Source organism: Lonchura striata, chromosome Z (assembly GCF_050655825.1).
Source record: "Lonchura striata isolate lonStrDom1 chromosome Z, ASM5065582v1, whole genome shotgun sequence".
Lineage (NCBI taxonomy): Eukaryota > Metazoa > Chordata > Aves > Passeriformes > Estrildidae > Lonchura > Lonchura striata.
This window is the reverse complement of record NC_140740.1, coordinates 72,749,066-72,775,929: the sequence shown is the minus strand read 5'-3', so window position 1 is coordinate 72,775,929 and position 26,864 is coordinate 72,749,066. Positions and strand designations below refer to the sequence as shown.

General features: G+C 42.7%; 2 protein-coding genes across 5 annotated transcripts in view; both read right to left on the bottom strand.

Annotated features, from left to right (window-relative positions):
* Positions 1-13,293, bottom strand: part of TMEM174 (transmembrane protein 174) — a 30,988-nt gene extending 17,695 nt beyond the window's left edge. For 2 of the 3 annotated variants that reach the window (XR_014951676.1, XR_014951677.1), the window contains exons 1-2: positions 6,553-13,293; positions 2,667-5,371 (exon numbers count right to left, since the gene is read on the bottom strand). Coding sequence is in view for 1 of the 3 variants with exons in the window: in XM_021531849.4 (XP_021387524.1) it covers positions 5,269-5,371; positions 6,553-7,178 (729 nt within the window). In the remaining 2 variants the exon portion in view is untranslated. Of the gene's footprint in view, positions 1-208; positions 5,372-6,552 lie in introns of those variants that run through there. The other variant, XM_021531849.4, reaches the window with a different exon arrangement.
* A 387-nt stretch (positions 13,294-13,680) lies between these two features.
* TMEM171 (transmembrane protein 171) lies at positions 13,681-26,531 on the bottom strand. Of its 2 annotated transcripts, none has more exons than XM_021531848.4 (5): positions 26,249-26,531; positions 21,187-21,277; positions 20,021-20,714; positions 19,048-19,189; positions 13,681-14,001 (listed from the first exon to the last, which is right to left on the bottom strand). In XM_021531848.4, the coding sequence occupies exons 3-5, from the start codon at positions 20,649-20,651 to the stop codon at positions 13,773-13,775; spliced, it is 1,002 nt and encodes a 333-aa protein (XP_021387523.2). In that variant the 5' UTR covers positions 20,652-20,714; positions 21,187-21,277; positions 26,249-26,531; the 3' UTR covers positions 13,681-13,772. The 2 variants fall into 2 exon arrangements, with proteins under 2 accessions (XP_021387523.2, XP_085424064.1); XM_085567938.1 differs by having other exon boundaries at positions 21,187-21,274.
* Between the last annotated feature and the right edge of the window lie 333 nt (positions 26,532-26,864).

Here is a 26,864-nt window from a genome sequence, read left to right as displayed (position 1 = left end):
ACATCACATCACAGGTGTGAGATGAATAATTTCTGTTGGATGAATCAGTACCGGAAAATACACCATTGGAGAACAATGTGTATTTCAACTGCTAATCAGCATCAAGTCCACAGGAGTAGTCTGATATAAGCCTCTCCAACACGCAGTGCATGTGGTTACCGAGTTCTCTGCACCTGCTGTTTCCTTTTCAGGCCCTCTCCTGCTGAGCAGCGCTGCTCAGCTAATGCAGGCACAGCCCATGGGATCCCACCTGCTCTGCTGTATGCTTCTGTGACAGACACACTGATTCACACTGGGGATGGGGCAGCAACAGCCACGTTCAGCAAGTCCTGTTGACGTCTATTCAGCCTGACAGCTAAAGTGGAACCAGTGATGATACTTGAAGCAGGCAGAGGTTATCTAGGTGCTGTATGCAAACAGCATGCCCCAGTTCTTTGCAAATGACCCTTGGACTCCCCCTGCTCCTTCATGCAGTCAGAAGCCTGTCCCATTAGGTGACAGCGGAGAGAAGAGACGGGGGTGCATGTGCATGTCAGTGCACTGTGCAGCGTCTACCCCCAAGCCGCAGTCCCCCCAGATGTGAAACCAGGGGTGTGCGAGCTGCTCTGAGAGCAGGGATGGGTGCCCTGTTCTTCGGCGATTTCACTGGGGTTTTCACTGGGTCTTTCACGAGTATTTTGTTCTTGGATAACTCTCGGTTGTGAGATAGAGCAGGATAATCTTCAACGATAATCTTCAACGGCATCTTGTGTAGTCGAAGTTTCGGCTCCCCGGCCTGAAATGCCGCTTGTCTCACAACGCGGGGCCGCTCACAAACTGCCAGCTGTGCCCCTCTGACACCCGTCGGGTCAGTGGGGGAACACATTTCCTTAAACCCGCACAGTTTTAACTTGGGCGGGTGAGCAGAGGAGGGGACCGGGCACCGGCGGCATCTCCGCGGCTGCGGCTGCGCCCCGGCGGCCCCGGCGCCCTCTGGCGCTGCCGGCGCGGCGGGACAGACGGACAAACACCGCTCCGGGACAGCCGGACAAACACCGCTCCTGCCCGGGGACAGCCGGACAAACACCGCTCCGAGACAGCCGGACAAACACCGCTCCTGCCCGGGGACAGCCGGACAAACACCGCTCCGGGACAGCCGGACAAACACCGCTCCGGGACAGCCGGACAAACACCGCTCCTGCCCGGGGACAGCCGGACAAACACCGCTCCGGCCCGGGGGGAGCCCCTCGGCCGCGGTCCAGCCGGGCACAGCCCCCAGGGAGCGGGGCTCGGGTTCCATGCGGGATAGAGGCTGCAGCATCCTCCCCGCGGGGAGCGGCCGCCGTGTGCGTCACTAGGGCTCTCTGGAAGGAACGAGCCCTACTTACAGGTTTTTTGTTTTTTTTTCCCGAGACCCAGATTTCCTAAATCCCGATTCAGTTTAAAAATAGCTCTTCGAAGGATTTCAGCGCCCTCGCCCGTGCGTGGTCTGCGCTGGGCATCATCCCTCGCGGAACGGCAGCAGCTGGTGATATTCGGCTGCTGGGGTAAAGTGATGCTAAAGCACAGCGCATCAAACGCCTCCTTGGCTGACCTCCGTACCGGCCGCAGATACGACAGCGCCGGTGTGAAAAAGCAGACTTCGAATTTGATCTGAGAAGTAATTCGCACGTTCGCACGCTGCACCATACGGCATCCAATGTCTGGAAATAGCTCCTTGATCTTAGAAAAGCTCTGTGCAGAGTTTTTACTGAAATTAATAGATCATGCTCAGTTTCATATCAACAGACATGTCACAGACTAGTGATTTCATATGTTAACTAGTTTATGATCAAAATCTTATAAATAGAGTTATATTAGGAAAAATCCCAAGAACCCACACAGGGTCACATAGCTGAAAATACATACACCATTCTATCACTAGGACTAGAATGCAAGGCACCTTAAACTATTAAATCCCCCATATTCTGCAGGTCTGCAATGTGGGAGAAGGCAATTTTGCTTAAAGAGCACCACCTTAAATTAAAAATGGATTGAGCAAAATCTCAAATACAGTCTTCCAGGTGCTTTAGGAAGTTACAACAGTATAATCTAGATGGGCTGTGACAGTTCACCCTGGTTGAAGGCCAAAAAGGTTTGTTCTTTCACTCATCACAGGGTAGAAGGAATTCTTAATGTTAAGAAGTGAGTTCATGTGATGGTTATGTATCACAGTAAAAACAAGCATACAAACAAATCACCAAAATCCAAACAAACACACATAGAACAACCCCCCAAACCCTGAAGTTAAAAAGACTTAAAACAGAAAAAAGGATGAAAGTAGAAGGTGGAAGGAAAAGAAGGAAGAAAAAGCCTTTATAGAGCACATCTCTGTTCTTAAAATCAACGGTCAGCACTCAGTACAGTAAGGAAATGTCACCACCCTGGAGTTTCTCAAAAGACTCCCATGGAATTCAGCCAGAATTCATCTGATGGGTCAAGGTAATTTCAATATAGCTATTTAAACTTAATATTAAATCTTCTTTTTTAAAGAGAAACCCAGGATTCTTCAAGTTATTTACAATGAATATAATGCAGCTAGAAGTAAACTTTAAAATCAATATGGAGTCCACAGTGCACCCTTCTGAGTTTTCTTCCATTTACTCTGTCAGTATTATTTGATGTAAGAAAATTAAATATATTATTACCTCATGAAACTTATGCCACTGGAGGAGGTGGTGGTGGAGGGGGGGAGGCAGGAGGGAGCAGGGAAGAGCAGCAGGAAAAAAAAAAATCTGTGGTGTCTGACTGAAGGAATTTATTTTTTTGTGGTGGGGGAGGGTGACCGGGCAGAAATTGGATCCATCAAGCCTGACCTCTGTGCTACTGCAGTGCTTGCTGGATTCAGCACAACTATGTGGTAAATTCAGGGCTCTGTACATGTGGAACTAACTGGGGATTTGGGACCATCCAGTTTCCTGCTGTAGAGGGAGGATGAATTCACCTCTGTGTAAATTTCAGAAAAGGAGCAAGACACTTCCATAAGATAAACTTGCATTTATTTTTAGGTCGTCTGTTCTCACTCAATCTCATAGAGATCATGCTGAACACAGCATACCTCCCTTTCTCCAGCTACACGTGCCTCCTCTTCTCCAAATACACATGCCTCCCCTTCTCCAACTACTTGCTAACACCAGGCCATCACTGCTAAAAAACAGTGTGTTCCATATTTCTCTAATGAGAAAAACCCCATACAAAGTTTGCACTCACTTTTCAGTAGCTGCTGCTGCAGTTGCTAATCCAGCTTTGAGACTGTTTAAGTGTTGTTTCCAAATATGACCTCTGGCAGTGTTTTGTCCATCACTGTGGAGCACAATGGTTGTTTTGTGCCCTCCACACCCCCCATAATGGTTTATTTCTTGGCAGCCTCTAAGTGTACAGGACAGGGAGGTGTGCACCCGCAGGTCCATGCAGCTGGACAATGTTCTGAATGCACATCTCCACCCAGAGCCATGGCTCCTGATTGCTAGAGCAGCTGCACAGAAACTCCAAGACTTCCAGATGTCAGGTACATCAGATTAGTGTGCAACTGTCTGTGCTCAAATTCCAAGCTTCTCCAGCTCCCAGGAATAAGATCAATCACAGGTGGATGAAATCTGCAAGAGCCAGGACAGCTGCATCGACAAATAAGAGAAAGTTGATGCATTCCATAATGGATGCCTGCTTTTAGCTGTGCTGTGCCAGGCCAGGAGTCTGACCCACAGGCACACCAGAAATGCACCATTTGGTTACTTTGGACAGTGACCATTGCCCCCCAGGGTGTTTTGTGTGGTGTCCACCCCAGCAGATGAGAACTGAGATCAGCTTTTGCCTTGAGGGAGATGAGCAAACCTAATGGGATCATCATAGGGAAATACTGACTTGCACTTCTAGGCACATTCAAAAGCAGACCTAAAATATATGTTGAAAAACAAAATAAAAATGTAGGGACTTAAAGCATTGTCATTGCTCTGGGGTTTAAAAAGCTCCTGAGCAAAGCCTCTTAGATCTTCATTCTGGACTGAAAAATTTCGGAGCTAATACACTTTCTCGTTTTTAAATACAGCTATAAATATATTCCATAGAATCACAAAATATTGTAAATTGGAAGGGACCTACAAGGATCATCAAGTCCAAATCTTAAGTGAATGGCCCATATGGGGATCAAACCCAAAGTCTTGGCATTCAGCAACACCATTCTCTAATCAAATGAGTTTATCTCAAATTTCTGTGAATTCCATGCATGGAAGCAAGCTGAACTTGATCAGGAAAGTTTACTACAGCCCACAGTTGCCTAGATACTGGGGGCAATCTGCAGCCTGGGCTGTGTGCCTAAGACCCAAATTCAAATAAGAAGGGACCTCAGAGGTGTTTCACCACAGCCCTCCCACAGCGTGGTGTGCAGCAGCTGTGATTGTCAAAGTCCTTAATGGTGGCAGGATCCCACATCTCTGTCGAGGCTTCATAAAAATGCTATTTTCTTTAGTGACATTAACTTCACAGTTATTAGGACTCCCGGTGGGAGACCATGCTTTGCTTCCCATCGGAGAAGGGAACTGAATTTGATGCATGCAGGATATCTTAGAGATCTATGTGAAAGTTGTCAGAAATCACTGTTTGTTTTCTCTGTTCTGAGAGGCTTTGGTTCAAGCAGGATGCTTCAAAAAAATGCCTACAGGAATGGGTTGTGCAACAAGACTGGTTGTGCAGGTAAAGCAAGCTGAGAAAGTCTAATCTGTAGACTGGACTTACTAATGAGTAAGCTCTTCTAAAGAATCAGACAAAATTAAGACATAAAGTGCACTTTCCTGGATCAGACACTTGAGCACTTTTGAACTTTCCCAAGCAATCAAGAATGAAAATACCTCAAGAAAAAATCAAATATTTTCTAAAGATGCTGAATGTCCAGGAGCAACCATGATCGTCCACATACATCTTGTGTGTTCACAGCTCACCCTGGTTTCAGCAAGTCTGATAATCAAGCTTCTTGTTGGGAATCCTAATATGGATTTAGATCCTTGAGTTTAACAGCTTTGCTATTAATAGTTTAGCCATTGAATAATTAATAGCTCTGCTATTAAGCTGCATTGCAAAGAGCTAATGAATCTTAACAGAGAAAAAGGAAGGGGGCAATTAAATATCTTCAGTGATCCTGTGTATGAATATCAAGAACTTGCTCACACTGTCTTATCACACAAGTGTTTAAAGAAAAGATTTTTTGGGATTCTTGCTAGCATCTCTTAGGATTGTTATCTGTTGTCCATGATGATCTTATGAAGAAAAAGGGTATATTTCCTCATAACGTGGAGGTGACAAGTTATTACGGGCATAGTCTTCCAGCAGTCCTTCTGGTTCATCAGAACTGTCTTCTGACCTGAAAAGAGGAAGAGGAGCAGATACAAAAAGAATTTACCAAACACAGAGCACTCACCTAACTTCAGTGTTTCATCCTCTCAGCCTTATCTGGGAAAAGTACCCTCCAGCTTATTGAGAAAATGCTATGAGATTAAGTTTACTGAGATTCAGCTGTTTGCTGTTTTTTCATGAAGTTTAGAAGTGTCAGAAGGTGACTTTTGTCTTCACCCTACCTATGCCTGTCACCCATATTGCTGAGGACAATGGGTCAGTCAGCAGGTTTTTTTTAAAAGACTTTGATAAATGAACTAGCAGTGACTTCTGTTGTAGCAAGGATGTAATTATGAGTAATCCCTATAATTAGAATATTTTTCCTTGGAGGAAAGAACTATATAAAATTATTTTGTGTACAATTTGAGCAGCTCCATACTGCTGTGCAACGTGATTGATATTGTTTATGCCTCAAAACTAGGAAAAGAGGAAGAGAGGACTTTGGTTTCCCAAGACAATGTAGGGTTTTACAGCCTCCTACCATGAGGTCTTTACAATGTTTGGTCTCCTGGCCTAACAGAATGCCAGGACTATTATAAGTTATCAGATTTGAGGAATTATAAGCATGCATGCTAATAATACTGAGACTATAAAAGAGTTATATAAAAGGTGTATTAAAAAAAAGACAAAAAAATCATCTTGGGTATCGTACACATAAAGGATGGTGAAAAATTACTCCTCCCCAGTACTCTGGGAAATATTTGACTTAATATCTCCTTACTAATTTCTCCTTATTTTCAATGGCTGTTAATGTTAAACTTAACACCTCTATGTACTTTTGATTATTTACTTCTAGAGTAACCTCCACATTTTTGAATGTAATGGTTGCTTGTAACTGCTCCAGTGTCTCTCCCTAGAAGTGCCTTTGAAGAATTGAGCATATAGAAAGACTTGTGAATACCCCATTGTTTCCCCAATTTATACTTCACTGAAAACCAAAAGGCATTTATAAGTGAATTTAAATTGTATAAAAACACTTTCCAGGAAAAGTATGTTTCCTCATTCAAGAAAAATTCTTAACAAAGACAAAAAAATGTCTGAGAAGGATAATACCCTGGACTAGCCATAGTTTCTTATGAAAACACACACAGTATTTAAAAAATTCAGAAGCCTGTGTCCAAACACACTAAGTCATTTCAGAAGATGTACCTCTGATTCCTGTAATTCTCTGCAGGATAGTAGCTCTCATCTCCTGCAAAAGCCAGGTTATCCAGGGTGTAGGCAGGGCAGAAGTGAGGAGGACCCGAGGCGAGAAGTGGCGAGGCGCTGGGGGGAGCAGCACCGCAGCAGCTGAGCCCTGGGTGAAGGTAGCCGGGACTCCCAGCGGCGCCTTCCTGGGATGGGTACGGCGGAGGGATGTACTGCACCACCGTGGCACCGTGGAAAGTTATAGGCTGGTTAATGCCGGTGAAGACAAAGGACTGTCCACTTGCAGCCTGGTCAAGTTCCGATGTATACTCCTCTCTTTCTTTACAGGGCTTACATGTAAGCATGTTAAATTTACAAACAGCAATCAGAACAAAAGTCACCCCGACAGACAGCAGAATAGGCCCTAGTAACTGAGTCCACTCCAGGTGAGTAATGCCATCATATTTTATCCATCCCATCACAGTGAAAGTGATCCCCACCAGTCCCAAAAACACACCTGAAAAAAGTAGAGTGGTGCCAGCTTTATCCCCATCTGACACCAGGGCATCAGACCTGCTTGGCTGACAAGGAGTGACAGAAAAGACATTCAAGGAGAAATCTTCTACATTGTTGTTGTTTTGCTCCATTACTGAGTATAACGTACCTTCTCCTTCAAGAGAAAGAGGGCTTGTAAAGGACTTGCCAGAGCATTTAAAGTCGAAGGTTCAAGTTAGTTACACAAGAACTTTGTGTGTGTATGGTTAACAGAGTCCATCATGTGAAAGAATAAACTTTGCTTGAAAGAACAAAGGTCTGGGAATTGAAGCCTGAAGCCATCACAAAAGATTTCTTGAATTACTACTATCACTTCCGAAATGGATTCACCCCTGCATGACTGCCTGTCTCCTTGGGCTTCTTCTTTAATTTAGCACTCATGATACTGTGCTCATTCTGGATAGCAGAAAAAGCAAGCTGAAGTTATTGCAGCTTTTCCTTGGCCCCAGCTAGCTGATGTATCCAACATATGGACAGCGTATGTTTAGTCAGCAGCACTGAATAGATCCTTGCTCTCCACTTCCTGCTCAATTTTCTGCAGGAAAATTCCACATGGCCATAGCTAGGAATGCTTTTCCACGCTCTGAAACATTACATTTATAGTCATGCCTGGACCTCTGCTGCAGCTCATTTTGCAGTTTGTGTTTAAAAAAATAGCAAACTACAGTTCCTGGTATTTTTCTCGGGTAACCACTAGGTGAGCAGGAGGGTAAGTGGCAACAGGATGGTGAGCACTGAGAAGCCTGGGAGAACAATTGGCTGTGGGAGAAAACTTTTCAAGAGAGCCAAAGCTTTCCAGCTCGTTGAAGTAGTAAAATTACCTTATAATTTCCCCTTAATTCTGGACATTTTTTGTTGTAGGTTTTAAGGTTTATAGAGAAAATGCCCAAGTACCCTGAATAGCACATCATTGCAGGAATGAGAAAGCATCTCCTGTAATGCTAAACTTGACAGAGTGAGGAATCTTATCCTGTACTCACAGGTACCTAGGACACTTCTTCATATCACAATTAATTGTTCTACTGAACTCATGTCTCATGTATTAAACAGACAGATTATCGAATTTTGAAATTTTCTGTTTCCTAACAGTTTCAGACTAAAGTAATTGCTGCTGGAGGGTTCTGGTAGAATGTCTTCGTGTAATTCCTTAAGGAGGAAACATCTCCAAATACTCTGCCTGTTTTGACTAGCGTGGCAGGGTACTACACACAGGGCATTGATTACTGCTCATGCAGTAGAACACATTATGCTATTTCCTGCTACCAGTAGTTCTGGGGAAGCAAGCTTATCCTGAGATTTGCAAGATTAAAAATAGCTCTAGAAGTAGAAAGTTTACCTTTTAGACTGCTTCTTCAAAGACAGTAAAAGTACCTTTAGTCTACTGTGCATTCACATCACACTGTGTGACAACAGCTCTTTCTTGGAAAGGGTTATTCACCAAAGTCGGCACCTTTAGAACTGATGATGAATGCAATTGCAGATGTCTTTCTCATTTTTTTAGCACATAGACTTTGAGGAATATTAATGCTGGTTTCCTTAAAAAGAAGAAAAGCTGTGAAACTTCCAAACGCAGCATTATTAAGTCACCACTGTCACCCAGGGTGTCAACACATTTTCTGACAAATACACTCAAGATCAGCCTTTCCCACAACACTAAGTCTGGTCAGGATTCTCTGCACTTCTTGAGTAAAGGATCAATCTTGCAATGCAGTGGTTTTGTATGATGACAACTCAATTATAAAGTGCTGAAATACTAGATAAAATTTCCTTGCACTGATAATTACTGCCAAAGTTTAAGTCACCTTTAACCTTACATTTGTTAAACTTCATGGAATGAACTGTTACTGCTCTTTACAAGTAAGATTTTTCCATACCATGAATCATCCTTGCCACTGCTGAATCTTTCAGGCTTTCCAACATCCTTTTAAAAGCAATGCTATATTATAATAGCTGTCTAGGTTATAGTTTATACAGATGTAGTGTCACCTTGCTCCTTTCATTCATTCAAGAACTCTGCAACTACTATTTGCAATGGGATCATGCTGGAGCACTTCCTCAATCCCATTGAATGGTTCTTAGATACTGTCTGGAATCAGAATTTTCCAAGTTGGGTGTTGTGTTATCCCACAGCTGTCTCTTTTCCTCTCGTCTAGGACATGACTTCATGATTGTTGAGCAAGTGCATAGTAGAGATGAAGAACACAGGATTCTTTTTTCATTTCCAAACTTACATGCCACTTGAACTTTTAAAATAGGATTGAAGATACTCTCCATTTGGTGTGCTAGGATCTACATCAAAATTACTCCTTTCCCTGTAAACTGTCCTTTCTCTGTAAGCCAGTTTCCTCTATGCATCTCCATATTTCTCCAATTATTTGTCCAGAGAATGGTAATGCTGCAGTCAGGGAGCTATCAAGGTTAAGAGATTATGGGATCACACTGATTTTTTTTAAGACCAGTGCTTTTCTTTGTAAGTTAGTGTGTGTTCTGGGGACTCACTTTAAAAAGTCAATTCACTAAATACATCCCTTTTACTTGGTATCACTCTTAAGCAAAAGAATTTTGTGAAACCAAGAAAAATTGGAGTATGGTTTTTCAAAATGAATACTGTTTTCAGATCTCAATATAGTTTTGTTCTCATCTGCTTCAGACCTTACCCTTCAACACAAGCACTGCTTTGCTCTCTGTTCCTCCACCTAATTTTGTATTACCACTGCAAACTTCCCCTGCAGTGATTGCTGGTGGAAGCAGGTGCTCTGTTCTCTAACCCATTTGAAGAGTCATCCTAGTGAACACTGACAGGCTATCACTTATCCCTTTTTTCTTCTCCTTATGTCACCTATTTTTACACAGTTGTTCACATTATCAGCCCCTTGTAGGAAGGTTTTATTTTCTTACATGCCAATTATATAAGCAGGGACTTAGTCAAAGAACATGCAAAAAAAGCTGCATAACACACAGTATTGCACATTGATTAGCTTTAAAATGAGTAAGTACAAATTACCACTCCATAATTTAGGGAGATTAAGGACAGTGGTTCGAGTTAGTGGGACCTTTTCATAGAGAAAAGTAACTGCACATGGTGTCTTTAGTGGAAAATATGAATTACATGTGTAAGAGCAGTACATGAAGAACCACTCTGAGTGGGCCTTTCACCCCTGAACTACTGCACTGCCATCCTCAAAGCACAAATAAATAGTGAGGAGCAGATTCAGCCAGCTGCCCACAATTGCACTTACCAGCAAGATGACTTTATTTTCTCCAGAAAATGCTGTCCTGTGAGCAAGGACACCAAAATGAAGGTTTTACCATGCCTAATTGTTGAGATGCATGCATGGGTGATAGAGGGGGTTGCACTGAAGTCTGGCATGTTCGCTGCAGAAAAGTGGAGATATTGTCACTACAAGTCATGATTCTGTAGAGACAGGATGGAAGTGGGATAAATGAATACAGCAACACAAACCACAAAGGGGAAAGATGGTGTGGGTGCAATCACACCCTTGCGATAGCAAATGCTGCCATCACAAAAACACAGCAACATCGCAAAGACCTGTGCAATCTCAGTTTTTCAAATGAGTTAACTGTTCATTCTTTTAGCTGCTGTTGATGTAGGACGAAAGACTTTTCCTAAAGACATTAATTTATGTTTGTGTGACTCCCTCTCAAATGCAAAGGATTGCAGTGTTGCAGTTAGAAGTAGAGCAATGTCAGTGCAGGCAGCAAGGAAGAAAGACTTTAACTTCAGTTAGAGAGGGCAAGCAATCCTTACCTCCCACTTTGCCTGTTTAAGTAAGTGTGAATCAGTAACCACCTTGACTTGCTCACTAGCATTTGTATGTCAAACACTTAAGCTAACCTTAGGGTAGAAAGAGGGTTATAGCACCATTAGTGGGACAGTAAAGTATCTCACTTCCTCAATAAAAATGCTATTCCGTATTATTTTAAGCTACTTTTATAGTTTTACAAGGTGTTGCTTCCTTTCTAATACAGACATTTCACTCCTACTCCCCGCATAAAAAATTCCTCCCTCTACTGCCATTCACCCAGTGGTAGCCTTCAGTGGTGAGGGCAGACTTGCTAGCCTCTTACTCACATTTTCTGACCTTGCTGCAACAGATTTCAACAGTTGGCAAACACTGATGCACTGGCTGTGTTAACTACTTCAGTGCTGAGCAGTCTGCAGAGAGGCACCAGCACATCTACTGAGTTTTCAAGTAATGATTTTCTAAAGTCAAAAGTAAAAGATGCTTATACAGCTGTAAACTGATCTATTTCCTAAGCATCTTCTCAAAATCCTAGAGAGATAAATTCAGTTTTCAATCCTTGTTTTCAGGGGTAACATCCAGCCTTCTCAGGAAACTCAGATGCTGAGTCTGAAGCCACTTTCTGAACCATAGTTTCTGTAAAGATTGCTTTTTTAAAAGTAAAGTGATCTGTACTGAAGACTCTGCAGTAGATGTTCCAAATACAGTAACCTTGAAGGAAAACAAGATTATGTCTGTTACAGAGAACTCAGATACGGCAACATATTTTGCTTGATTTGTCTGGTCTCTTGGGTACATCTTGGGAACAACTGACTGAGCAAATTGAAGGCAGAAGAAGAGCTTGATACTTTTTCAGTTTACCACCAGAGGTAACTGATTTTTTTTTAAGATGGTGAAATTTTTCCAGATTTGTGAAAACATGTTTTGATATTTAGCCTTTTCAGAAAATGAGTGTTCTGAACAACAGGATAAAGCTAACATGTTGCATGGGATCTTTCCAGTAAAATACCCCAGCTTCTGTTCTTGTTATATGATAGAAGGATAAATTGAGAGAGAAACAAGCACCTTAGACATGTGCAAAGCTTTGTACACACAAATCATGTACAGTAGTGAGTCCCACTGTTTAAACAGTAGGAGAAAAAACTTGAAAAAATAATCAGAGAGATGGCAAATTATAGCTTGTGTTGCAGATTGCATGTAAGGAGAAACATCCTTGAAAAACTCATTCTGTAAAAAATGTTTGAGAAAAAAGGACAAAATCCCTACTGGCTTTTGTGGATTCCCTTTCTTCATACAGACATTTCTAATGGCTGAGTCATGCCAGTTTAATCAGCTCCTACATGCTAAATCCCCCTCTGTGCCATATTTGCTCATTACTCTGCATGCATAAGCCCCTCAGCTCTATTGCTGGCTAAATATACTTCCCTCACTGGCTGGTTTGTTTTTTGTGTGGGTGCATAAAGAGCTGTCCTAGCATAACTGATGGAATAACATAGAATTGGAAATAAATGGCAAATGCAAGAGCTCCTGAACATTTCTCTAAAGCAGTCAGCAGATGAGAGGCATGTTCATAGCAAGATGACACAATGCAATCACCTTTCCCTGGACACAGGAGGGAATTTAAGTTCTTAATTCATAGTCTGGCATCCTGTTACAGTCAAGTTCTTTGAAATTCAGCATGGCAGAGGACAAGTGAAGGTGTAACTGAGGTCCCAAAGCACATAGTTCAGACTCAGCTGAACAATTCAGAGATCACTCTTCCAAAAAGTTTTAATGCTGGCACATTCACCAGCCTGAACCAAGCCCAAAGTGTAGCCCTGCCACTTTTCTGGGCAGAGAATCCGATCTGTTTTTCTCAAACAGCATTCAGAGCAAGTTGTAAGATGCCAAAGATAGCAGCAACTCAGTTCCTCCTAATCATCTTTACCTACTACGAGCTAATCCTTCAGTTTGGAAACAGCTGCAAACAAACATAAAATAGAATTAGAACCTCCACCCTGAAGGCAAGCCACTACCACTACCCTAGGGTTGCAGCAGGATGGAACAGCTAAGAGGGCTGTATTTCTGAAGGATCTGTCAAGTGTTATGTCAGTTAAAAACATTTGTTGCATGGGTTTCCACAAAACTGCCTCTCCTGCATCTGCTGATGAGTAATGTCTGCACCTCAAAAATACCATTGCTTTGTGGTGCTCACTCGCACACAATAAGCAGTCCTTGTATAATCCATGAATAATGATATAAACCAGCAGAATAATGCCCCTGAAATCAGTTGTCACCACAGTTAAACTGTTAGCCTATTATCTATCCTCAGGGCTGCCACTGGGCTCTTAACTGCAGCTAAAACTGATTTTCCTAGGGATTATACTTACATAAGGACCAGAGATAGCCTAAATATGGAGTGTTTGTTACCAGGCAGACCAAAAGGTAACTACTGTGGCTCTTCATAGCATCTTTGGCATCTTCATAGCAATCTTAACATCCCTATATGTGAATGCTCCTTGAGTATTTGTAAAGGTCATAACTTTGCAAACAAGTATTTTCCATAAAAGTCATGTAAAAATAGAAATAAAAACACTTCCTAATTAATTTCTTTGGAGCTCCAAACAGATTTAATTGAAATAATCAAAAAAGTTGGTTTCTACTTAGTAGCTTCATTATAAAAAGAACAGCTATAAATAGAAATTGAAGCTGTAACAGAACAAGATGAGTGTTTAATGTTCTTGCAGTGAAATCCCTTCAGACTACTTTAGCAGAGGCCCAAGCCTTCTCTAGGTATTTCTTGAAATCCAAGTTTATTGTTTATTCTTCCTGATGAAAAATTAGACACAGCCAACATTATTACTTTTATTACAAAATGTAAATAAATTCAAAAATTGTAAATCTGTGTACATTTTATTAAAAATTAAGTGAACTGTCAGTCCTTTACGAGCTGGTGTCAGATGTGGCTAAGAAAATAGATGAAAAAGATAAGGAAGAAGATGGTGAATACTCATTATTTGTTATTGATGCTTTCTCTTCATATTTTGGTGGTGATTCAGAAGAAAGGTATACCACTGGTAAAATATCTGAAGGTGAGCTGCTTCCAGAAATTGCATATATGGATTCATAGTCTCTAACAGCAACTGTTCTTTCATCATCAGCAAGCTGTGCTCTATAAAACACAAAACTATGTATTAGCATAATTCATTTATCTACAGTGAGTGAAATTTGACTTGATTTATATAAACATACATACATGCACACACTTCCTAAAAATCCCTGAAGCAAAGAACTTGCATAAGCATTAAGATTTCATTCTGTGGGCTACATTATGACTATATGAAAAGTCTATAATTTCAGAGGGGAAGGGCAAAAGAAGCTCCCTTCTAACCTTTTAGATCACCAGTCACAGCCTGGCTTATGGGTATTAGCTGCTTCTGGCTGTGCTGTTTCAAAATCTCACTAAATCTTCTTCTGATCCCTAGCTCATATCTTCCCTTTTGTAGTGTATCACATACACACAGTCTCTTTCTTTTATAAAAGACAGTTTCTAGAATTAGAACTGCATCCAAAAAAAAAAATCATAATCCCTTGTTGGGAAGGATGGATAAATATAATTATTCATAATAGTACAGCCAGGATGAAAACAATCCCCCCTGCTGGCTGGACACACCCTTACCTACAGATAGGTCCAAAAGTCAAATGGCCTGTTCCATCTCAACCCCCAAAATGTATGGTTTATCCCACACCTGTAACCCTCCCTTGAAACATCAGGTGTCTGTGACCCCATTGGCCCAAGTCTTGTTCCAGCCCACCCTGAAGCCCCCTGATAAGGGGTCTCAGAGGGGCCAGATGCCCTCTTGGAACTTCCCCTCTCTTGGATCTTCCCCCCTCTTAGGACCTCCACCCTCTCCTAGAGCACCCTCTTGTCTCTCCCCTCCCCCATCCCTCCAAGCAAGACCTTTCACCATCCCTAATAAACCTTATATCCTAAGAGCAGCCTTCTCTTGTCTCCATTCATCAAAGCCATCCTGGAGCACAGCACTCCCTACAATCCCTAGCCTTTTGAGATTTTACATGAAAGGCAATCAAACTTTTACTAGGCCCTCCAGCAATCCATGGCAGACATAAGGAATTCTATTCCCACTCATAGCTGGAGAAACAGAAGCAACTGGACACGACCAGACTGCAAAGCTCACAGTGACATTGAAGGTGAGCAGCCAAGTATTCCCTGTCCTCCTCTAACCATCACAACTGGACCAAAATTGGTTGAACCCACATTGTTCTGGTACTTTGCTCATCTCACCCTGGAGCTGGCCCTCAGCATATTGCTTCAGCTGCTTCCCAAGAAAAGGGAAGACCTGCTTGCTCCTCATTATTCACTCCCAGAGCTGACTCATACATCTGTATCCATATAAATGCTGAGTGAGGAGTACAAATACAGAGTACAGGCACCTCATCTTCAATGCTGTTACTGGTCTGTGAGCATTTTCAAAGGAGAGAGAAATACTACAAGACAAATGCTGAGCTGCTACGTAACAGATTGCAGGAAGAATGCAAGCAATTCTGGGATAAGACCATGACTCAGTTTACTAACAGCCCTCTCATCCAGCACAGGCTGCAGCACAGTGCTTGCTGACAGAACACTGAGCAATGGATCCAAGAGGCAAATCACCTTTGTCCAGTAGCCACCAACATATGATACGTGTATCCCCTGCCATATTTGGGATCTTCAGCCACGGCACTCTTATGAAGAACAAGGCTATTGCTTCTCTTCTATTAAAGTGCTCAGGAAGCAACTTGCACTAGTCAAGATGCCCTGACTGCTAACAAGTGCTGAGCCATAAGAGAGCAGGATTGAGTGAAACCCCCAGAGGTGGTATCAGCTCAGCAGATCTTTGTGAGGACACTGGGAAACATGGAAGGGCAACAGCTAGAGCATCCCCATCAGAAAACACCACAGGGCAAGGTCAGGCTTGGGTTCTTTATCCAAGCCTGAGGTGCTTTATCCACCCCACTAGATACTATCCCAACAAACTGCTTCTTTGTGTACCTATGTTCACAAAACAAAGAAATCCACACCAGCATGAAACCATACCCACATGATTTTCCAACAGTTCCAGGGATGGTGACTCCACCACTTTTCCTGAGCAGTCTGTTCCAATGCTTTACTAACCTCTCCACAAAAAAATCCTTGCTTAATGACTAAGATAAAACTTTCCTGGCACAGCTTAAGGCCATTTCACCTTGTCCAGCCACTTGTTATGTGTCCCTTGCTTCAGTTCCAGTTTTACTTTGGTCTTCCTCATGGCCTCCCTACAAAACTGTGCTTCATCTCTAAACTCTTCCTAGGTCACCTTTCTTTCCCTTAACTTGACCAGCAAGTTCCAACTCACTCATGCCAGTCTCTTGTCCTCCTTGTCTGATTTCTAACTCCTGGGGATTGCCAGTTCTCACATTCTGTGGAAGAGTTGCTTAAAGATCTGCCAGCTCTCTGGCAGAGAGAAAGAAGCCAGATCTTCAACTCCCCTGTCCCCGAGGGCAGTCTGTCAGGGGATCCCACTGACTAGGTTCCCAAAGGACTGGAAGTCTGCTTTCTTAAAGTTCAAGAGCTGAACTTCCACTCCTGACCCAAGCCCTGTCCCTCATGCACACTCCACCAGTGCATGATCCCTGCAGCCCAGGCTGCCTCCAGTCCTGGTGTCCCAGTTAGCTCGCTTGCATTGGTGACCAACAGATCCTGTAACACATTCCCTCTGGCAGGGGGGTCTGTCACCTGGCTCAGGCAGTTATCCTCCACACATTCCAGCAGTCTCCTGCATTGCCACAGCTCTCCAAGCTGCTTTTCCAACAGCTGCTGGGGTGGCTGAGATCCCCCTGCAGGACACGACCCTCGGGCACAGTGTCTCCTGTGCTGGAGCAGGAAGGTTTGGTCAAGGGGCTCCCCTTGGCCAGGCAGCTGTAGCAGACCCCAGCCAAAGGTTCCCTTTGCTGCCTCGCTCTCTGACTCCTACCCACAGGCTTTCCACCTGCCCATGGATATTCTTCAGGGACAGCTTTTCACATTCAATCTATCTCTTGCTGTAAAGAGCAATCCCTCTGCCTCTTCTTTTCGTCTCTTCTGAATAGCCAGCAGCTATTAAACATCACAATCCAGAAATAGGATTCATGCCACAAGATTTCAGGAATGGCAACAAAGTCATAGCCTTCCAGCAGCACAATGGCTTACACTTGCTTTGGCTTGTTGCCCATGCTGTGCAGTTGGTGTAAAGGCACCTTAGCTGAGATGAGATGAGCCACGCTGGCTCCCCAGAGGAACATCCCTTAGTTCATTTGAGATAGTTCTCCAGTGTTTTCCTCCTGGCTTCTGTTACCTTAGAAGCCCTTGGCTCAACTGCCTAAGACTGTAAGTGTTCCAATGTAGCCAGCACACTCCAGATTCAGAAGCAGAGGATCCCTGCAAGCATCTTGCTCTTCTAATCTTTGCCTCCCACTCCATAGTTTGCCAGCAACAAGTCACTTATTGACCCCTCCCCTAGAACAGAGGATTTAGATGCCCTGGTCCCACTGGCCATACTACTGTTGATACAAGCCTGGATGCAACTGGCTGCCTTGGCCACCTGGGCACACTGATGGCTCGTGTTTAGGGGGTGTTGACCACCATTCCTAAGTCCTTTCCTGCCAGACAACTTTCCACACACTCATCATCAACAGCAGTGATGGTGCTTCCAACTGTTACCAAATAGGTTATATTTCAGTAAGAGGTCTTACGCAGCAGTAGGGGAAGATGTTGGAAAATTCTTTTAACTTTAGTGCAATAAGTGTACTATCCCTATATTCATAGCTAATGCTTAGTTTTGTCCAGTGCTTAGTACAAATACAGAGACTATTGTTAATTCTCTGCATCTCGGACTAATAAGTCTTGCTCCAATTAATGCTTCCTTATATCAGTGATTAATATCTAGTAGCTGATAACTTAGTTTTGAGAAAAAGGATTGTATGTCAGAGCAAAGAATAGTAAGAGAAGTACACTATGACCTGATGACTGATTTGAGACACTCTCAAGGAGAAAAGATTCATCAGAAGATCCGGAACCATATACAAACAAGTCCATGGAAATAATTAGCACATGTATATATATCCAAGAAATGTGATGAATATGTATTAGTTTCAGGACTATAGCCAGGTCTGTTAGGTTAGAAAGTATACATACTGTGTGAATTACCCATGCCTCCAGCACTGCTAATACACTGATGCTGGCTTTGTAACCTAACAAATTGGTTAGAGTTTATTTCCCAGTTTCCAGTGATACAATGTTGCATGCACAGTCTTGTTAATTAAGGTAATTAAATTTTACTCCCACATAACTTTACTGTCTCACAGCTGAAACCCAGGCTGATATAGGACCATTCTAAAGATATTCTACCAAGTAATTTCTGAATCATTAAGGGCCTGAAAATAAGTTAAGGACTCCTGACATATGACACCTATCTCTGACTTCTAGTATGTGACCCTTGCAGTGACCTGTTTTACCCTCAAGTTAGCAGCTTACTGGTGGTAACTCACAGGGGATAAATAACCCTGCAAGTTCTTGTGGCACAGGCAAGTCTTTGGTAAGTTAGCAGTTCCTGCTCCCTGAGTCTGGTGGCGTCAATATTGGGCAATTCTGTTATAATCCATGTATGTAAGGATAAAGTGCAACATCTTGCAGCCTCCCTTATCAGCATGCTGGAGCCTTCTGTGATACCAAGGAATCCTTTCATCTCAAAACAAGACAACAGCAGGAACAAGGTAGACCAGCACAGCAGGTCTCACTTCCTCAAGGCAGAGATAAGGGACACAGGAGAACTGAACACACTAGCAGATAAAGTAACATTCTCAGTGTCTGTGTGTAGGTGTCATAGGGTCCTAAAATTTGTCAGTGGCACCTCCTCTTGGATAATCTTTGGGAGAAATCTACTATGGGGCATTGATTTAAGGACTTCAGAAATTCTTTCCAGTCATAAACATTTAATCCTCATGAAGGACACTCTACAGTTTGTGTTCCCCTAGTATATGACAGTATTTTAATGCCATTTCAAGTAAATTATCTGAAATAAATTGCACTAGAAAACTCTGACATGCTTAGTAGTTAATTCACAGCAATTATGTAAGAACAGGGTCTTGGATACTTAAAGAAACAGCTCAGATTTCTAAAATCAGAAATGAACACTCTTACCCATCACTGAAGATAGAGTGGTATGGTGGTGGATTTTCACTTGTAGGCAAAACACTTGACATAAGACAATGAGTCACAGTTGGTGACATAGGGTCAGCAAAATAAGGAGGCGGTGGGGGTGGAAATACCATCACAGCATCACCTAGGGGAAAGAACACCAGTTACTACTTCTGAACATCTGAGCACCTCTGGTTATATTAACAGCATCCTATAACTTCTATTTGCCTAGCTTTTAAGATAAATGATCCCACATACATTTTAAGGATAGGAAAATATTTAGTTTCCCTCCCAAAAATAAGTCATTCTAAGTTTCTCAATAAGTACTGCAGTGCTATAACAGAAGTCATTAATGGCTCTGAAAATTGATTTTGTGCACTGTGAGTTCCCCTACTAAGTTACTTGTAGTTCAAGGCATGCTAACCACAACTATTGATACACAGTTCACTATTTCAATATATTGTACAGCAAAAAATCTACCAATTTCCACTCTGTAATTTAAGAGTTTAAAACTTGTAATTATATCTCTTACAATTGAGAATGTGGCTACAATTAAAAAAATACAATACATTGGTTACAGATCAGAATCTTCTGTTTAAGGATCAGAGCTCAAGGCTAAAATAGATTTTAAATATAGCCATAGAAGTCTGTGATCTGCAGTGTCAATTACACAGTTTGAGAACAGAATTGGGTTAGACTCATTTGTGCCAGGTCATGTTGCTTTACACAGTCAGACCTTACTTTTTATTCCAAAGAGAGATTCTGCCTTTTGAGAAAGGTAACTGAATTGACCATACAGAAAGCACATGAGACAAAATAACATTATTCTATTTCTTCTGTCCTGACATGGCAGAACTGACATGCTTAGAGCTTATACTAAGTAATAATAATAATTAAGTAACACCCAGATATAAATTATAAGTGGGAAAACCCCCTCACTAATTACCAGTGTAAAGTTCCAACGTTTTTTACTCACCTACTGTAACCTGAAAGGATTCAGGGCTCTGAGGATGTTCTTCACTTTCATAGGAGTCTTCATTGATATTTATGTTTTGCTTCTTTTTAACATGAGCTATCACGAAGAAACACAACCCAGTGAGCACAATCAAGGGTCCCAAGATTTGAAGTGACAGGAATCCACAGCCCTGGAGGTCTTTGTCAGAAGTGCCAGTGTGGTTGAGCTGTATCGTATGCCAGACAGGGCTGCAACCAGGTACCCAAATGCCCAGGACACTAATTAACATTCCACTAGTTAAAAACAGGAATCCAAATATGAGAAACTGGGCAAACTGACAGTTCCCACGACAAAAAACAAGGCTGTACACCTGCTCATTTTGCAATTGTCTTTGTCTTATATACATCCTGGCCCTTGATCGTGCCAGTAAAACACAAACCAGTCCAGCTACAGCCAGCACTGGCCCAGCAGCCTTGAGGACCTCGTTACAGTCACTGAAGCTTCCAGATGGACACGACTGGAGAATAAAGACTGAAAGAAAAAATCCAGCACAGAGCAACACAGCTCCAAAAACAAAAAGGAAAAAAATAAGTTTCCCATGTTGTCCATTACTTCCTTCACCTCCTGGTGCAGGGACAGCCACCGGATACATTGCAACAGAATCTCCTCAAGCAGATGAGTTGTTAGAATTAAACGGCAGCAAACTACAGTAGATCTGTGAACATGAAAATACAAAAACTAAAAGAAGAAAACAACCCAGCAAGATTATCTACATTATATTCCTTACTTGCAAATTTGCTATTCAGCCTTTATTGTGTATGCTCCTGTATTTTCTATTTTGCAGTACCTCCACTATGGGTTACAAGGCCTACTCAAGTTTGCTTGATGTTAAATATCAATGGAAAGACAGAACTTGCTTTACAGTTTGACTTAAACATACTGTAACTGCTGTTGCACAGCTAAATTAATTGTTTCTTTAGAGAAATAGTCTTATGATTAATGGGATCTTATTTTGAAAGAATGAATATTTGGAACAAGGACAGGTTAGCTTTCCCTGTGAAAAGAGAAAGCTGCAGGAAATTTTGGTGCTGAACTGCAGGAAGTGACAGCTTGTGAGAAAGAGCATGTTAATGCAAATGAGCAATGACTACTGGACTTCTTAACCAAGTAAATCTTCTATTACATACCTTCTCAAAGCATATAAATCTTGTTTCTCTTTCCACAGGCAGTAAAGACCTCTCTGCTTCTCTCTTTCAATAAGCTTCCTGTCCCATGCTGCTGCAAAAGCAAATATTGAGATTATTTCTGGTTCTCTTCTGAAATAATAAAACAAAAAAAGAAAATTGAAAAAAACATTCTAAAGACCAGTTCAGGTCTGATTTAATAGTGAGAGCTGGTAAGCATAGTGCTGCCACATTTCCTTTCAACTCCCCCTACTTCTGAGAACTTTGCCTTTGCTCAAAACAACTTTAAAAAGAAATTAATGAAGGTGACTCCCAGAAGGCTTCTGAGCCCACAAGACTCTAGATTCAGAAGTAAAATAGAAGAAAACAAAACAGTTTTGAGGCCAATAACAGCCCCTATGGTAATACAGATAACAAATCAGCCAGATGTGGATTTACTGGGGCAAGGGAAGCCTAACTGAGAGTTAGGACAGAGTTCCAGTCAGTGAGCCCTAGTACAAAAGAAATAAACTCTGCTGTTACCTACAAGGAAGTTTCTGCTGCTCTGACACTGTGGCCTGCAGAGCAAGATGGACACCAGCCACCAGATGGTGACTACCAGCCACAGAAATCTTGGCTAATATCCATCAAAAGCCAACCTGAAATGCAGGGAAAGTTCAGACTATGGAAAACAAGTCTCACGGATAGACCACAAGAAAGCTGTTCCCTACCAAGTGCAGGAAGTACTTAGGTATGCTTGTGCTGCGGTGTTCTGACACTGCCCTCTTCCCCTCATCAGCAGTCTCTCATGACAGACAATTCTGTAGGGACTGGTGGAGTTTGTCACAGATGGAAGCATGGAATCTGCTTTAGTTACTGCTGTTTGTTAGTTAACCTTCAGCCTTGTCACTACCAGCTTCTACTGTTCTGCTACTAATTCAGATGACTTGAAGATAAAACATCAAATTAGCTTGGATCCTCCTTACATATGACTCTGGTACACTTACTCCACAAGAGAAACAAGGTATTTTGTGATTTCTGTAAGCAAACTGCTGAACATGTGTCAGCCACAACAAGGTTTGTGTCACTCCCCAGTAAATGCAGTGCCCACCAGGATGAAAACAAAACACAATCACAGAACCCACCAGTGACTCAAACACATAATTATTTACCTGCAATGCAAGACAATCTATTGAGTCACTACTCAGCCACTTTTAAGAGTAGAACCCAATTAAAGCACTGGCTGAGCAGATACATGAATGATGAAATTATTACACATTCTACTGCTGAACATCAAAGCAGACCCCCCAAGAGCACAGGAGAAAGCAGAGTACATCATGCAGGTGAAAGGCTCAATAAGCACAAGATCTGAGGCAAGGAAACGCAGCAAGAAGGCCACTGAAAGAAGCAACCAAGTCTCTTAGCTGGCCATCTTCAACAGCAAAACTGAGGGACCACCCCTTAATGCATCCCATTACTGTGTGCAGTTAACTTGTAAACTATGACTGCTAAGTGCTTCTTCAGGTTTGTGAATTCAGTCTACTGAAAACCCCCTACTAAGATCAGTTTGAAAAACTGCTAACTGAAGGTCCCTTGGTAGAAAAGTCAGAATCACTCTGGGGAGGGGAGGGGGGGAAGTTAAAAAGAGCACTAAAGATAGGACAGCATGTCACAGACAAAAAAAAAAAAAGCCAGCCAAAAAAAACCAACAACAACAACAAAAAAAAAAAAAACCAAAAACAAAACCACAAACAAACAAGAAAAATCCCTAAAAAAGTTAACCTCTCCTGGCTGATTTCACTCTGAAGACCTTTAGCCCAGCACACTTTCAATACTGCATGAGCTGTAGTCACTCTGAAGGCTCCACTTCTGGGCAGAAAAACATAGTCTGGGATGATCACCTCTTTGATTTCAGTGGTCTTTACTAAGTAAATAAAATTTGTTCTGGTAACTGCATATGCCCCATTCTCATAAATTATCTGAGCTGGCTCAGGTTTCCTGATTTACTAAATGCACATAGCTGAGTAAAACACTTCTGAAACAAACACACACACACACACACACATACATAAATCCCAGCAAAGCCTGGTTTCAGACACAACCATCTTGAGCTACTTTTCTGCTGAGGCACATTAACCTTTATAACACCAACACTCTACAGAGAACTCTGAATCCTTTCTTTCCAGTTCCCTCTAGGGAAGAAAACACAGTCTTAAATACAAGCATATTAAAACAAAGTAAGATAATGTGAAGGCAAAAAAAAAAAAAAAAAAAAAGTAAACTAGTGAACTCAAATATATATCCATTACAAAGAAAAATCTAGAGACTTGTACATTTATTCCAACACAGTGCCTGCTTCTCTACCACCAATCTTGCTATGAGATTAAGCTAAAACACACATTCGAAATAAAGCATGTAAACATTTTCTTCATTCTTTCAAGACACAAAGAAGGAATATTCAGAACAGTCTGTTATGGCTTTGAAGATAAAAGCCACAGATTTTATGCTGGAAAATCCAAGGCAGGACTAATTTTTATTTACATTACCATGAAATTTTATCAGAAAATTAATTTCCTGTGTTTCAAGAAAAAGTATTTTAACAAAGAGGCAAGTATTTTATTGTCTATGTGCTTGAAATACTGCCACTAGATCTCATATCTACACAGGCATATGGATGTAAAGGAATTTTCCCTTCATATTAAACTCAAATCTGAAAGAAGATATGGAAATAACAGCTTAGAGACCATTAGAACATAATCCAATAGTGTAGAGGCCCTTAAGTATGACAGGAAAAGGGAACTGGAAACATAGCTTATAAAGAAGTCTGGTTATAAACTTAAATGACATTGTGCTTTACCTTTTTGTAAATCAGGCCTATGCCAGGTATATACAACAGGAAATAACTTTACAATTTCTTGTAATTTTTCTGTGTAACACTTGTATTACAACTTTCATATTACAGAAAAATTTTAAAATACTTCCACTACAATTCTTCTTGAGTCTTCAGAGTTCATATTTTTGAAGATTTCCACTGCAAACACCAGGGCTATGAATTTAGTCACCCTTAATATTATGAAATTTGATAGCTTCATGCAGACATTATGAATTCGGGAACAGAATTAAAAGAAAAGTACTGGAAGAATTAAAATACTGCTGCACCTCTGTTTTATCCTTCCCAGAGTAGGTCCCATTCTCCCTCTTGTTGCTTGCAAAAGCACACAAATAATGCCATGCAGAAGTTTCAGGTCTAGTCTGTGTTATTTCAAAAACTATAATACTCTGCCAGTTGTAGTCCACAATGGAAATCCCATTGGAATTTATAAGCCATCCTTTTCAAGGTCTTCAATTTTCCTATTTTTTTACCTATGCTTCCAAGTTTTGAACCACTACTGGGAAGTTGCTGCTGTACAATTATTTTTGTGATATTTTATTTTTTTCCCTGGGTTTCAAATTAAACCATGACTCCTTATTGGTCAAGCTACTTGTATGGAAAAATGTTCTCAACTTCAGTCTGTTTAACTTCCATATCAAAACATGAATGGCTCCCTGTGTCTGAATTTCCTTTTTTGTTCACATCTGCTTCTGTACCCATACCATTTTCTTAATTAAATCCCAGTTTCCTCCTGAATTGGACTCTCAACTTGGCATTCAGAGACACTCATCCACGAGTAGAGCTGGTTAAACTAAATTGTAATGCGTAACCTTCATTCCAACACTCTTCCCTCTCCACGGTGTTTTTAACCACTTATTTGAAGAGCTAGTGGGAAATGCCCAACAGGATGTACTGTCAGTTTTCTACTTTTAAGATACAAAACTACAAGCAGTAACAAATTCTGAGATGCCAAATACATGCAATTTGGCCTCTTATGTATGCAGCAATAATTAGTACCTGATAATGCTCTTGTCTCGAGAATGTAAGACTCAGATATCATAAAAGATTTCAAGGTTTAGACAGTGTGTATAAAGATTCCTAAGCTGGGAGTAGATGCCACAAGAACTCTGCACATAAGGGTCAACAAAATTATTGTTTCAGTTTACAGTATAGGAAGAGTAGTGCTGTGTTGTTATTTATGATCATTGCAGGTGGGGCAGGAGCCACCTGGAGAAGTACTGGAAAGCAGCTGCAGTAAGAAATTCCAGAAAGTGGGATGAACCCTGCCACTCTCCAGAGACATGTGCACCAGGGATCTTTCTCACCACACATCAGCACAAATCAGGGATTCTGACTGTGCCAGACAGAGCTGCATTCTGCAAAGCTGCCAACTCCTGTCCCTGCAGACTACAAGAGAAAAGCAGCTACAGTGAAAGATGTGCCACAAATGTCCCTTACTCACTTCACCAGGAAGAATACTGACACCATAGTCGGACAGAAGGACCCCAAAAGTCTCTCTAAACAGCAAGGAGCTTGCAAAGCAAAGCTTGGTAAGCCATTGATTAGATGCCATGCAGGCAATTAGGACAACACACAGATTCAATAATGAGCTCTGAAGGGTCCCATGCTCGTTGGTGGGATGCTTTTTCAGGACACACTAATGGCACACAAGAGCTGCGGCAAAGCAGCTCCTGTATTCTGGACAATCTGCAGGGAGACTAGGGATAAAGCGGACAGATACTGTTAACACCAGAGGTGATGTTTTGCAAACAAGTAACACATGACAGACCAGTTTCTAGAAATTCACAGGAAGGTCTGTCTCAGGGGGCTGATACATCTCAGAACAGCAAAAGGCACAAATCAAAACGACTTACAGATCTCTGACCAAAGGACAGGCCACGGTGACTATCAGGGAGATGCAGGGCTCCAAGAACTATCTAAAGCCATCCTGTCCCAGTTTCCTGAGGCTAGCCTGGGGCATTAAGCCAGACAATTTAACGGACAAGCAATTAAGCTCTACTCCATTTAGGAAAAGCAGCATTCCATGGCATACCCCTCCTCACGCACCAGCCCCATCAGGTAGAGTCTATTCTCAGTCACAGTAGGATCTTCAGGAAGATGAGCCATGCCCCAAAAGCTGCCACGCATCCTGTCGGAGCAAGAAGCGATGCAGGGCCACCTCTCCGTGACGGAGCAGCACCTGAACCTCCTCACCTGTACGCCAGCATCAGCCACGAGAGTACTGCACGCCAGAACAGCTGCAGAAGCCCCTTCAGAGATATCCCAGCCTCACTCAGGGATGGCCTGGAGGCAGCGCTGGGGAAGCAGTGTGGGGAGAAGACAGGATTACACCCGGGTAATTCCCACGCACGGCGGACAGACGAACGCAGGGGAATGGCGGCGGGGCCCGGCGGAGCGGCCGCAGGAGGAGCCGCCCGGAATCGCCGCACACGGCCGCACCGCCCCGGGGCGGCGAAGAGCTCCGGCGCCCCTCCCTTACCGGGCGGCGCGGCCGGAGCCCGATTTGAGCGCCGGCGGCGGGGCCGGGCCAGCCCCGGGGAGCGGAGCGGCGGCACCGCCCCTCCCTGCCCTGCCTGCCATGCCCGGCCCTGCCCTGCCCTGCCTGCCCTGCCCTGCCGGCCCTGCCCGGCCCTGCCCTGCCTGCCCTGCCCGGCCCTGCCCTGCCCTGCCCTGCCCTCCCTGCCCTGCCTGCCCTGCCCTGCCCTCCCCTCCCTGCCCTGCCCTGCCCTGCCCTGCCCGGCCCTGCCCTGCCCTGCCCTGCCCTGCCTGCCCTGCCCTGCCCTGCCCTCCCCGGCCCTGCCCTGCCTGC